Below are 12,018 nucleotides of genomic sequence, written 5' to 3'. Positions count from 1 at the left end.
TATATGTGTGTTAACTGAAGTTTAAGGTGTCTAGAGATGTGGTGGTGGGAAGAGGTGAGGAAGAACCTAACCTTAGTTGGATGGTTGGAGACTTACTGTTCCAGAGCCATCTGAGGAAGGGCTGATTGTAAAAATAGAGAGGATCAGGGCTGCTTCCTGGCAGACCCTGCACTGTGGTGGGTGGTGGAAAGGACCCTGAGTGTCCCCTGTCTCCATGCTTAGAACAGAGCTATGAAGGCGACAGATGAGGAAAGAGCAGAGGCAGCCAAGAAGATCCAGGCCTGGTGGCGGGGCACCCAGGTGCGCCAGAAGCTGCTGCAGATGGTGCTCAAGGTCTGGATCATTCAGAACTGGTGGTGGCGGATGCTGGCGAGGCAGCTGGAGAAGAGGCGACAATATGCTCTGGAGGCCTATAGGGAGCAGGAGTGGGCGGCAGTAAGGCTGCCGTCCTGGGTCCGCATGTGGCGCATCCACCAGCGCTACTGGCGTGTGCTCAACGCTGCCCGCATGATCCAGACCTGCTGGCGGTGGTACATCTACCACACCCGGGGCTTTGTCAGGGGCTTCTTCAGAGTCACATCAAACATGCTGCAGACCGAGCTTGAAATTGTGTATGGCCCAGAGGCTTGCAAAGTGAGGGAGTGTATTCCCCTCTCAATAAAGGAGTGAAGTGGTCTTTCCTCAGCCTCTTTCTGTCTGACAAGCTCCAGGAAGTCCTTGTCTCTGTGGAGGGTGAGGGAAAATGATGGCAGTTATCTGGCATCTCATATGCCAGCTCTGAGAAGGGGCAGACTGGGGTCCTGTGTGGAGAAGGACTCTGAGATCGAGTGCAGGATGAGCAGGAACTGTGATTGTTTAGCGATGTCTGTCATAGGCAGGAGTGTTGGGGGTGCAGGGCCATCTTGTTGGCCAACTCCAGGGATCCTCATTCACATGTTGTCTATGTAAATGGGGCCCCTGGAGTTGTGCAGTTTGGAGGCCTGTGGGAGGAGGAGGCACCCTGCCAGGAGTTTGGGATCCTTGGCCTAGTGATTTGAACCTTGCTTCTGCCCCCTGCTGTCTCCTTCATGGGGAACAAGTTTAAGAGAAGCCCACCTACCTCAGGCCCAGAGACCCCGGCTTCCTTCTTATCCCTCACTTTTGCCCTACAAATTGGAATATGAACCTCAAGATGGGAGCCAGTAGAGAATCAGCCCGGTGTTTTGTTCCCACTCAAACCCCATCTGTCTCTTGCTCTCCTGAGTGGGGACTGGGACTCATCCTTGCTCAGACCTAACCAGAGTCCGCACATTTCCCCTCTCTCCTCTCCTCCCCAGATTTCTTCCTTTCTTCCTCTGCTTTCCCAGTGTCACACCTCTCCCCCAGCCCCAAACTGTCCCAGCCTCCTCACCTCAGACCTGGGGACTTTCAGCTCCAGCCCACACCCACCCCAAACCCTATGGGGCAGAGGGTACAGGATCTGTCCCTAGGAATAGAGAGAAGGGTCTCAGGCCCTGAGGACTTTGGGTGTCCCCAGAGAAGTGGGCTAGGGGTGGATATTCCATTCATTCATGCAACAATCAATTATTTAGCATCTATTACGTCCCAGCACTGTGCATCTTCTGGGGTCACAAACAAGAAAAATGCCCAGGCCCTGCCCTCAGGAGCCAGTGAGGGAACAGCCAGTCAGCAAACAGGTGACTACAATAGGATCTGATGATCCCACAGTGGAGATCTGTAATAGGGGGTTTGGGATTTCCGAGGGTGGAGATCCACCAAGTCACCCATAGGGGAGATGCCAGGAGCACAGCTGTGCCGAAGCAGCATTTGAGGGTCACTTCGCTGGGATATAGGGGCAGGGGCAGAAAAAATGAAGGAGGCAGGGGCTGTTGGGGAATGTCTGTCTTAGCACCACCCACTCCCAGGACACATTTCTCTGCTGGCTGGGGTGATGGGGGAATATTGAGAGGGCTGATCCCATTGAGACTCTCACTGACCCCTTCTTCCTATTCTCCTTTCTATCCCTCCCTGAAGGGGTCTGCTGAGAACCACTAGGGGAAACTCTAGGAGAGGTGGTAGAGAAGGGTGGGGGTGGGGTGGCAGATGGGGGAGACCCTGGAATGCTGGCATCTCTGTACCTGGGATGTCACATACAGTGGTCCTGAGAGGCCCTTGTATCTCATTCCCTGTGCTACGTGTCTTTTCTTGGCTCCAGGAGGCTCACCCTCACCGTGCTCAACCTAGGCCCCTCACCGAGCCCACCCTTAAAACCTCCGCTTGCATGGTGTCACGCCTCTGATCCTTAGGCCCTGCAGTGACTCCTTTCTGCTGACTGGCTCGAGTCCTCGCTGGTCTAGGTGCACTCAATGTCCCAGAGCTCTCCTTGTTCCTGGGGTCACCATATCTGCCAACACTCCAGCCCCTGCCCTCTTCCCTGGCGGAGTCTCCCTCCTTCCTGGGCCCTAGCCCCCTAGTTCCCCTGGGCTCCAGATGAGGAATCTTCCCCAAGCCTTTGGAGCACAGGGAGTTTCATCCTTCACCTAGCATCTCAAACACACTTGGCTCTTAGAACAAGGATCCATTTATAGCCAAGATAAATGGAGACATTTTCAATCAACTTTAATGAAGTATAATTTAAATAAATATGATAATGTGTATTCATTTTAGGTGTACATTTTAATTGATTTTTTTTTTTGGACAAGTTTATGCATCTGTGTGACCACCATCACACTTAAAATATAGAACATTTCCATTAGCCACAACATTCCCAGTCACTCAGTTACCCCCAAGCTGGGGGAACCAGTGCTCTGTCCCCATTGATGAGAGCTGTCCTTTCTACATGGAGTCACGCAGTGTGCCCTCTTTAGAGTCCAGTTTCTTTTGCTAGGTTAATGTTTTAAAAATTCTGAATGGAGGTTTCTTAGCAAAATTTTTTTCAAAATTAAAAAAAAAATTATTGTGGTAAAACATATATAACAAAACATTTGCCTTTTCAACCCTTTTTATGTGTATAATTCAGTGACATTAATTATGTTCACCATGTTGTGTAACTATCACCACTATCAATTTCCCAATTTTTTAATCACCCCTTAAGCACAATCTTCCCATTTCCCCCTCATATACCCAGTAACCACTAATAAATTTCAGTCTCTATGCATTTGCCTGTTCTAGACATTTTCTGTAAGTGGGACCGTATAATATTTGTCCTTTCGTATCTGACTTATTTTACTCAGCATAGTGGTTTGAAGGTTCAGCCATGTTGTAGCAGGTGCCAGAATTTCATTTCTCTTAACATCTAAAGAATATTCCACTGTATGGCTATAATATACCCCTGGGTAGCACAAACGGTTTGGGCTTGACTCCTAACCTAAAGATTGACAGTTTGAACTCACCCAGTGGGGCAGCCAAAGAGAGGCCTGATGATCTGCTTCTGTAAAGATTATAGCCAAGAAAATCCTGTGGAGTAGTTTTACTCTATTAACACATGGGGTTGCCATGAGTTAGAATCAACTAGACGGCAATGGGTTTGGTTTGGTTATGGGTATACCACATTTTGTTTATCCATTCATCTGTTGATAGACTATTAAGTTGTTTGCAAAACCAGTGAAGCATATATATAAAGAGAGAGAGAAAAGATTTATGTCAAGGAAATGGCTCGCACAGTTGTAGAGACTGGAAAGTCCCAAGGCTTTTGGGTCAGGCAGCAGGCTAGAGGCTTCTCCTGACTCACAAAGTTGCAGGGGCTGATCAGTCTAAGATCAGCAGGTAAGATGGCAGGCTGCTGGCTCAAGCTCCAAGAACTGGAGTTCAGATGATGATGAGCTGAATGCGGGATCCAGAACAGAGCAAAAGCCGGTGAGCTTTGCCAGAAAGTCTATATATATTTGATGCAGGCCACACCCCCAAGGAAACTCCCTTTCCACTGATTGGCTGCTCATAGCAGATCTCGTCATGGAGATTACATTATATCAGATCTCATCATGGAAGTGATTACATCATTACAGAACTGCCAAACCATTGAGAATCACGGCCCAAATTGACACACAACCTTAACCACCACAGTCCACCACTTGTCAGCTTTGCACCTGTACACATCTCCTTAAACCATATAATCTCTAAATAAAGATAATTGTAAAGTCATACTTGCCCCTAACATGATACAACTAACAAGCGTACAACTGAAAATGCACTAACCCTGTTTACATCTTATATTTTATAAGTGAAGCAAACAAAAAATATTTGATGCACACATGCAAGGAAGAAATACTCATAACAATTATTATAATCCTTGTTTCTGTAACTGGTCATGTGGTCGTAGCTGGTATTTAGAACTACTTTCTTCCACCACCTATTCCATATTCCCTTACCCTTAGCAAGCACCTCAGCTGGTTGTAGTTCTTTGGCTGGTGGGATGACCCAAACCTTAATTCCTGAAGGGTCCGGGCCATTAGTCATGTTGAAATTGGGCTGCTGTAGTTTTCCAATGTCTTTAATTACAGGGCACAAAAGTACTAAGAGATGCCCTAAGGGATCTCCTGCATTCCAGACGTACTCTTCTTTACTTTCATTATGTACTATCAATCCCATTTCCTCTTGGTAATCAAGATCAATTACACCAGCCAGTATGGTATCTCCCTTCTTTGCCTGTTGATTCAGAGGCATAAGGAGCCCAAAGTGGCCAGGTGGTATTCTTAACTTCCAGTTCAATGGAGTCAGTGATGCATCTCCAGGTGGGAACATTCCTCCCTTTGGAACTAATACCTCTAGACCTGCAGAGCATAGGGTCACGGGTACAGGAAGCAAAAATTTTTCGAGTGGATCACTAGGGATAATAGTGAGTGATGCCACTCCCATTTCCACCCCTTGATTCCTGGACCCATGAATCCTGGCTATGAGAGAAACAGCACCATATATTGGATAATGGTTTAGAGCATATACAGCCTCCTGGAGAACATTGCCCCAACCCCGCAAGGTATTGCTACCTAGCTGGCACTGTAATTGTGTCTTCAGAAGGCCATTCCACCATTCTATCAAGCCAGCTGCTTCAGGATGATGGGGAACATGGCAAGACCAGTGAATTCCATGAGCATGGGCCCATTGACACACTTCATTTGCTGTGAAATGAGTTCCTTGATCCAAGGCTATGCAGTGTGGGATACCATGATGGTGGATAAGACATTCTGTAAGTTCATAGATGGTAGTTTTGGCAGAAGCATTGCATGCAGGGAAGGCAAATCGGTACCCAGAGTAAGTGTCTACTCTAGTAAGAACAAAATGCTGCTCTTTCCATGATGGAAGAGGTCCAATGTAGTCAACCCCTCACCAGATTGCTGGCTGATCCCCTCAAGAAATGATGCCATATTGGGGACTCAGTGTTGATCTCTGCTGCTGGCAGATTGGGCACTCAGAAGTGGCTGTAGTCAAACGGGACTTGGTGACTGGAAGTTCATGTTGCTAGGTCCATAAATAACCTCCATCCCTGCCACCATGGCCACTTTGTTCATGAGCCCATTGAGCAATGACAGGAGTGGATGGGGAAAGAGGATGACTAGTTTCTACAGAATGTGTCATCCTATCCACTTGAGTGTTAAAATCCTCCACTGCTGAGGTAACCCTTTGGTGAATGTCTTAGTCATCTAGTGCTGCTATAACAGAAATACCACAAGTGGATGGGTTTAACAGAGAGGAATTTATTCTCTCACAGTTTAGGAAGCTAGAAGTCCGAATTCAGGATGCTAGCTCCAGGGGAAGGCTTTCTCTCTGCGTCGGCTCTGGGGAAGGTCCTTGTTATCAATCTTCCACTGGTCTAGGAGCTTCTCAGTTCAGGGACCCCGGGTCCAAAGGACATGCTTTCCTCCTGGTTCTTCATTCTTTGTGGCATGAGGTCCCCTGTCTCTCTGCTTGCTTCTCTCTTTTATCTCTCAAAAGAGACAGATATATTGTAGTTAGGTGTCTTAGTTCAGTTACGGCAGCTCCCACTGTCAAGTCTGACTTACATAAAATAGCAATCACAGTGGTCTTCAGGGATGCTGGGGCTCCTTTCACAAATTTGTTTCTCATGGTTGTGGTAAAAGGTGTGTCCTCTGGACACTCCATGTGTGGGTCTGTGGGTCTAACCTGATAAATCCACTCTAACATGTGGTTATGGATTGAATTGTGTCCCCCAAAAAATGTGTGTCAACTTGGCTAGGCCATGATTCCCAGTATTGTGTGATTGTCCACCATTTTGTCATCTGATGTGATTTTCCTGTGTGTTGTAAATCCTAGCTCTATGATGTTAATGAGTGGGATTAGTGGCAGTTATTTTAATGAGGGAGGACTCAATCTACAAGACTGGGTTGTGTCTTAAATCAATCTCTTTTGAGACATAATAGACAGTAGCGAGCAGAGAGACACGGGGACCTCATACCACCAAGAAACGAGAGCCAGGAGAATAGTGCGTCCTTTGGACTCAGGGTCCCTGCACTGAAAAGCTCCTCGATTGGAGAGGATTGATGACAAGGACCTTCCCCAGGAGCTGACAGAGAGTGAAAGCCTTCCTTTGGAGCTGGCACCCTGAATTCAGACTACTAGCTTACTAGAGAATGTGAGAGAATAAATTTGTTTGTTGAAGCCATCCACTGGTGGTATTTCTGTTATAGCAGCACTAGATGACTGAGACACATGACAATTTTCCTAAGCCTTTGGCCACCTTTTTCTATAGTATACCAGGGCAGGTCTGGTACTTCAACTTGATTTAGTGTTGGCCACTGTGTAATCCATGCTTCGGTGACCCAACCAAATAAACTCTTAAATCCTTTTCTAACCTCTCAAGTTTAAACATTGAATGAAGAATCTGTGCTTGGTGGGCACATATCAATAAACTCAGACTAATCCAATTTTATGATCCTTGCACCATTATCCCACATCCTTAATAGCCATTCCCACTCATATTCCCCAGGTTTTTGTTTGTACATGTCAGAAGAGTCAAGCAGTTCTTTTGGGGTGTAGTGTACCTCCTTCTGGGTCACACTTCTACTTCACCTTTTGTGGGTCGCTGAGACTTAAATCTAGTTATAGGTCTAGAAGAAAAATGGGTGGTGTGGATGTGTTTTGAGAACATTCAGCAATGTCTGAATGCCTCATGCGATGCCCGGGGTGACTCAGTCACCACCTCAGGTGATATCTCAGACAAAAGTTCCTCAGACATAGCTGGGTTAATCTTATCAGATGGGGGTGGAGGGGCCAATGGTTTTGTTGGCAGGAGTGATTCAATGGAATTTAGGGGCTCAGTGCCCCAGCTTCCTTATATTCTGCCCATATGTCCCTGTCTAAAGTTTCAGGATCCCATTTCTTCCCAATTAATGCCCTCACTTTAACTTCAGACATCATTCAAGGTTGGGAATTCAATGGGCATTATAATTCAGCCACTCTTAAGATAAGACTCTGGGTATGGTTTTTGGCAATATTAGCTCTGTTGTTAAAAGAAATAAGGCTTTCATTTAGGGCACAAGTGGCAACTTTGAGATCGTTTTTGTGATGCCAGAGCTTTGACTCTGAAACCCTGAGCTCATCTCTATTTCACCACTTTGTCTAGTGAAAGTAGGACTAACCAACCAGCCTCCCCATTCTAACAAAATTGTACAGAAGTATCAAACATGAGATCACCCAGAACCTCATCTCTTATCAATATTTGATCTGTTAGTGGTGATATTTTGTGTATTTCTATTGCTACCTCAAGCCATGGATTAGCATGACTACTGAAAGCAGAGTCATCAACATCTTTAAGAGTAACCAGACTTGAGAACTAATTTAGAAAACTCATCCTTACAATTTTGTTTCTCTAGAATCACTCTCAGTACCAAATGTCTTAGGCTGGTTCTATAGAGAAGCAAAACCAGTGAAGTGCATACATATATATATATGCATATATATATATAGAGAGAGAGAGAGAGAGAGAGAGAGAGATTTATCTCATGGAAATGACTCATGTGGTTGTAGAGGCTGGAAAGTCCCAAGTCCGTGGGGGTCAGGCATCAGGCTGGAGGCTTCTCCTGACTCAAATAGCTGCAAGGGCTGACAAACCCAAGATTGGCAGGTCAAACAGCAAGATGTTGGCTTATGGGCTGCAGAGGCTGACAAATCCAAGAGCAGCAGGTAAGATTGCAGACTGCTGGCTCAAGTCCAACGAACTGGAGTTCAGATGATGATGAGTTGAATGCAGGATCCAGAGCAGAGTGAAAGCCAGTGAGGTTTACCAGAAAGTCTATATATATATATATATATATTGGATGCAGGCCATACCCCCAAGGAAACTTCCTTTCCACTGATTGGCTGCTCATAGCAGATCTCATCATGGAGGTGATATTATATCAGATCTCATCATGGAGGTGATTACATTATTACATAACTGCCAAACTACAACCTAACTGCCAAACCACTGAGGATCGTGGCCCAGCCAAGCCGACACACAACAATAACCATCTCTCATGGATTGAATTGTGTTCCCCAAACATATGTGTCAGCTTGGCTAGGCCATGATCCCCAGTATTGTGTGACTGTCCACCATTTTGTCATCTGATGTGATTTTCCTATGTGTTGTGGATCCTACCTCTAGGATGTTAATGAAGCAGGCCGTTATGTTAATGAGGCAGGACTCAATCTACAAGATTAGGTTGTGTCTTAAGTCATTCTCTCTTGAGATATAAAAGAGAGAAGTGAGCAAAGAGACATGGGGACCTTATACCACCAAGAAACAAGAGCCAGGAGAATAGTATGTCCTTTGGACCAGGGGTCCCGGGCCCAAGAAGCTCCTCGACTGAGGAAGATTGATGACAAGGACCTTCCTCCAGAGTTGACAGAGAGAGAAACCCTTCCATGGAGCTGGCACCCTGAATTCGGACTTCTAGCCTCCTAGACTGTGAGAAAATACATTTCCCTTTGTTAAAGCCTTGCACTTGCGATATTTCTATTATAGTAGCACTAGATAACTAAGACACCGTCACACATTATAATTCTATGTTTAACCTTTTGAGGAATTGCCACACTGTTTTCCCTTCAAATGTTTTGTGAGAGCCTATAGTGTTCTGGGGAAACTCTGGTGGTGTAGTAGTTAAAGTGCTACGGCTGCTAACAAAAAGGTTGGCAGTTCGAATTCACCAGGCGCTCCTTGGAAACTCTATGGGGCAGTTCTAGTCTATCCTGTAGGATTGCTATGAGTCGGAATCAACTCGATGGCAATGGGTTAGGTTTTTTGGTTTTTATAGTGTTCTGGGGATGGCTAAGGGCAGTGGGGGGACAGCTGTGAACAAGACAGTCAGGGCCCCCACCTGCATGGGCTTTCTTTCTAGTGAGGAAGACAGAAAATAAACAAAAACTTGTACACATTTAAGATAACTTCAAATAGTGGTATATGCCACAAAGAAAATGAAAAAGGATAGAGAATTAAAAATTACAGTGGGATAGAGAATGAGTTGAAGGAAGGGAGCTGCTTTAGATAGGGTTGGCGAGGTAAGGCCTCTCAGAGAACTGACCCATGGGAAGGAGCCACTGTACAAAGATATGGGAAGAGAATATTCTAGGCCAGTGGTTCTCAACCTTGGCCAGTCATACATCTGGGAAGCTTTTGAAAAAACCTGTGTTGTTCTCCCCTCTCCCATTCTGATTTTATTACTTAGAGGTACAACCTGGGCATTGGGATTTTCATAGGGACATTTTAAAGCTCTCCTGGTGGTCCTAATAGACAGCTGAGGTTGAAAACCACTGGTCTAGGCAGAAGCAGTTGTAAGTGATTCACAGTGATTATCCAATAATTTTTGGGTGGTGGCAAAATGGTCATTTTTACTAGGTTTTTTTTAAATTGTGCGTTAAGTGAAAGTTCACAATTCAAGTTAGTTTCTCATACAGAAATTTATGCACACATCGTTATGTGACCCTAGTTGCTCTCCCTATATTGTGACAGCACACTCCTCCTTTCCACCCAGGATTTCCTGTGTCCATTCAGCCAGCTCCTGGCTCTCTCTGCCTTCTCATCTCGCCTTTGGACAGGAGCTGCTAACTTAGTCTCATGTATCTACGTGAGCAGAGAAGTACACTCTTCACGAGTATCATTTTATGTCCCATAGTCCAGTCTAATCTTCGTCTGAAGAGTTGGCCTCCGGAATGGAATGGTTTTAGTTTTGGGCTAACAGAGACTCTGGGGGCCATGTCTTCCAGGGTCCCTCAAGGCTCAGTCAAACCATTAAGTCTGGTCTTTCTACTAGAATTTGAGTTCTGCACCCCACTTTTCTTCTGCTCTGTCAGGGACTCTCTGCTGTATTCCCTGTCAGGGCGGTCATTGGTGGTAGCCGGGTACCATCTAGTTCTTCTGGTCTCAGACTGATGGAGTCTCTGGTTTATGTGGCCCTTTCTGTCTCTTGGGCTAATATTTTCCTTGTGTCTTTGGTGGTCTTCATTCTCCTTTGCTCCAGGAGGGTTGGGACCAACTGATGCATCTTAGACGGCTGCTCGTTAGCTTTTAAGACACTAGACAGCGCTCAACAAAGTGGGATGTAGAACATTTTCTTAATAAACTTTGTTATGCCAATTGACCTAGATATTCCCTGAAACCATGGTTCCCAGACCCCTGCCCTTGCTACTGTGTCCCTCAAAGTGTTTGGTAGTATTCAGGAAACTTCTTAGCTTTTGGTATAGTCCAGTGATGCTGACTTCCGCTGTATTGTGCATTGTCCTTCCCTTCACCTAAGATAATTGTTGTCTACCATCTAGTTAGTGAATACCCCTCTCTCTCCCTCACCACCCTCGTAACCATCAAAGAATATTTTCTTCTGTGTTTAAATCCTTACTTGAGTTCTTATAATAGTCGTCTTATACAATATTTGTTCTTTTGCAACTGAGTAAATTCACTCAGCATAGTGTCTTCCAGATTCCTCCATGTTAATGTGTCATGGATTCATTGTTGTTCTTTATCTTTGCGTAGTATTCCATTGTGAACAGTGCTGCAATGAACGTGGGTGTGTATATATCTATTTGTGTGACAGCTCTTATTTCTCTAGGATATATTGCAAGGAGTGGGATTGCTGGATCTTATGGTACTTCTATTTCTAGCTTTTTAAGGAAGCACCAAATCAATTTCCAAAGTGGTTATACCGTTTTACGTTCCCACCAACAGTGTATAAGTGTTCCAGTCTCTCCACAACCTCTCCAGCATTTATTATTTTGTGTCTTTTGGATTAATGCTAGCATTGTTGGGGTGAGATAGTATCTCACTGTAGTTTTGATTTGCATTTCTCTAATGACTAATGATCGTGAGCATTTCCCCATGTTTCTGTTAGCCGCCTGAATGTCTTCTTTGGTGAAGTGCCTGTTCATATCCTTTGCCCATTTTTTAACTGGGTTATGTGTCTTTTTGTTGTTGAGATTTTGCAGTATCTTGTAGATTTTAGAGATTAGATGCTGATTGGATTTGTCGTAGCCAAAATTTTTTTCCCAGTTTGTAGGTTGTCTTTTTTCTCTTTTGGTGAAATCTTTTGATGAGTATAAGTGTTTGATTTTTTAGGAGCTCCCAGTTATCTAGTTTCTCTATTGGTGTTTGTGCATTGTTATTTATGGTTTGTATTCTGTTTATGCCCTGTATTAGGGCTCCTAGTGTTGTCCCTATTTTTTCTTCCATGACCTTTATCATTTTTGATTTTATGTTTAGGTCTTTGATCCATTTTGAGTTATTTTTTTGCATAGTGTGAGGTATGTGTCTTGTTTCATTTTTTTGCATATGGATACCCAGTTATGCCAGCACTGTTTATTAAAGAGACTCTCTTTTCCCCATTTAATGGACATTGGGCCTTTGTCAAATATCAGCTGTTCATAGGTGGTTGAATTTACGTCTGGATTCTCAATTCTGTTCCATTGGTCTATGTATCTGTTGTTGTACCAGTACCAGGCTGTTTTGTCTATCATGGCAGTATAATAGGTTCTAAAATCAAGTAGTGTGAGGCCTCCCACTTTGTTCTTCTTCTTGAGTAATGCTTTATTTATTTGGGGCCTCTTCCCTTTCCATATGAA

At 44.8% G+C, this 12,018-nt stretch overlaps 1 protein-coding gene across 1 annotated transcript; it reads left to right on the top strand.

Moving 5' to 3' along the window:
* The first annotated feature begins 231 nt into the window (after positions 1-231).
* On the top strand, positions 232-669 carry LOC101346954 (IQ domain-containing protein F5-like). The gene has a single exon (XM_004368738.1). It carries the CDS (start codon positions 232-234, stop codon positions 667-669), a length of 438 nt encoding a protein of 145 aa, XP_004368795.1.
* The last annotated feature ends 11,349 nt before the right edge of the window (positions 670-12,018 follow it).

Source organism: Trichechus manatus, unplaced genomic scaffold, assembly GCF_000243295.1.
Source record: "Trichechus manatus latirostris isolate Lorelei unplaced genomic scaffold, TriManLat1.0 scaffold00001, whole genome shotgun sequence".
Classification (NCBI taxonomy): Eukaryota; Metazoa; Chordata; class Mammalia; order Sirenia; family Trichechidae; genus Trichechus; species Trichechus manatus.
The sequence above is the reverse complement of the archived record's forward strand: the minus strand, read 5'-3'. Positions and strand labels throughout refer to the sequence as shown.

Bases quoted from the DNA above. Each gene is read 5' to 3' on its own strand.
- LOC101346954 (XM_004368738.1), top strand. From the start codon at position 232: ATGAAGGCGACAGATGAGGAAAGAGCAGAGGCAGCCAAGAAGATCCAG.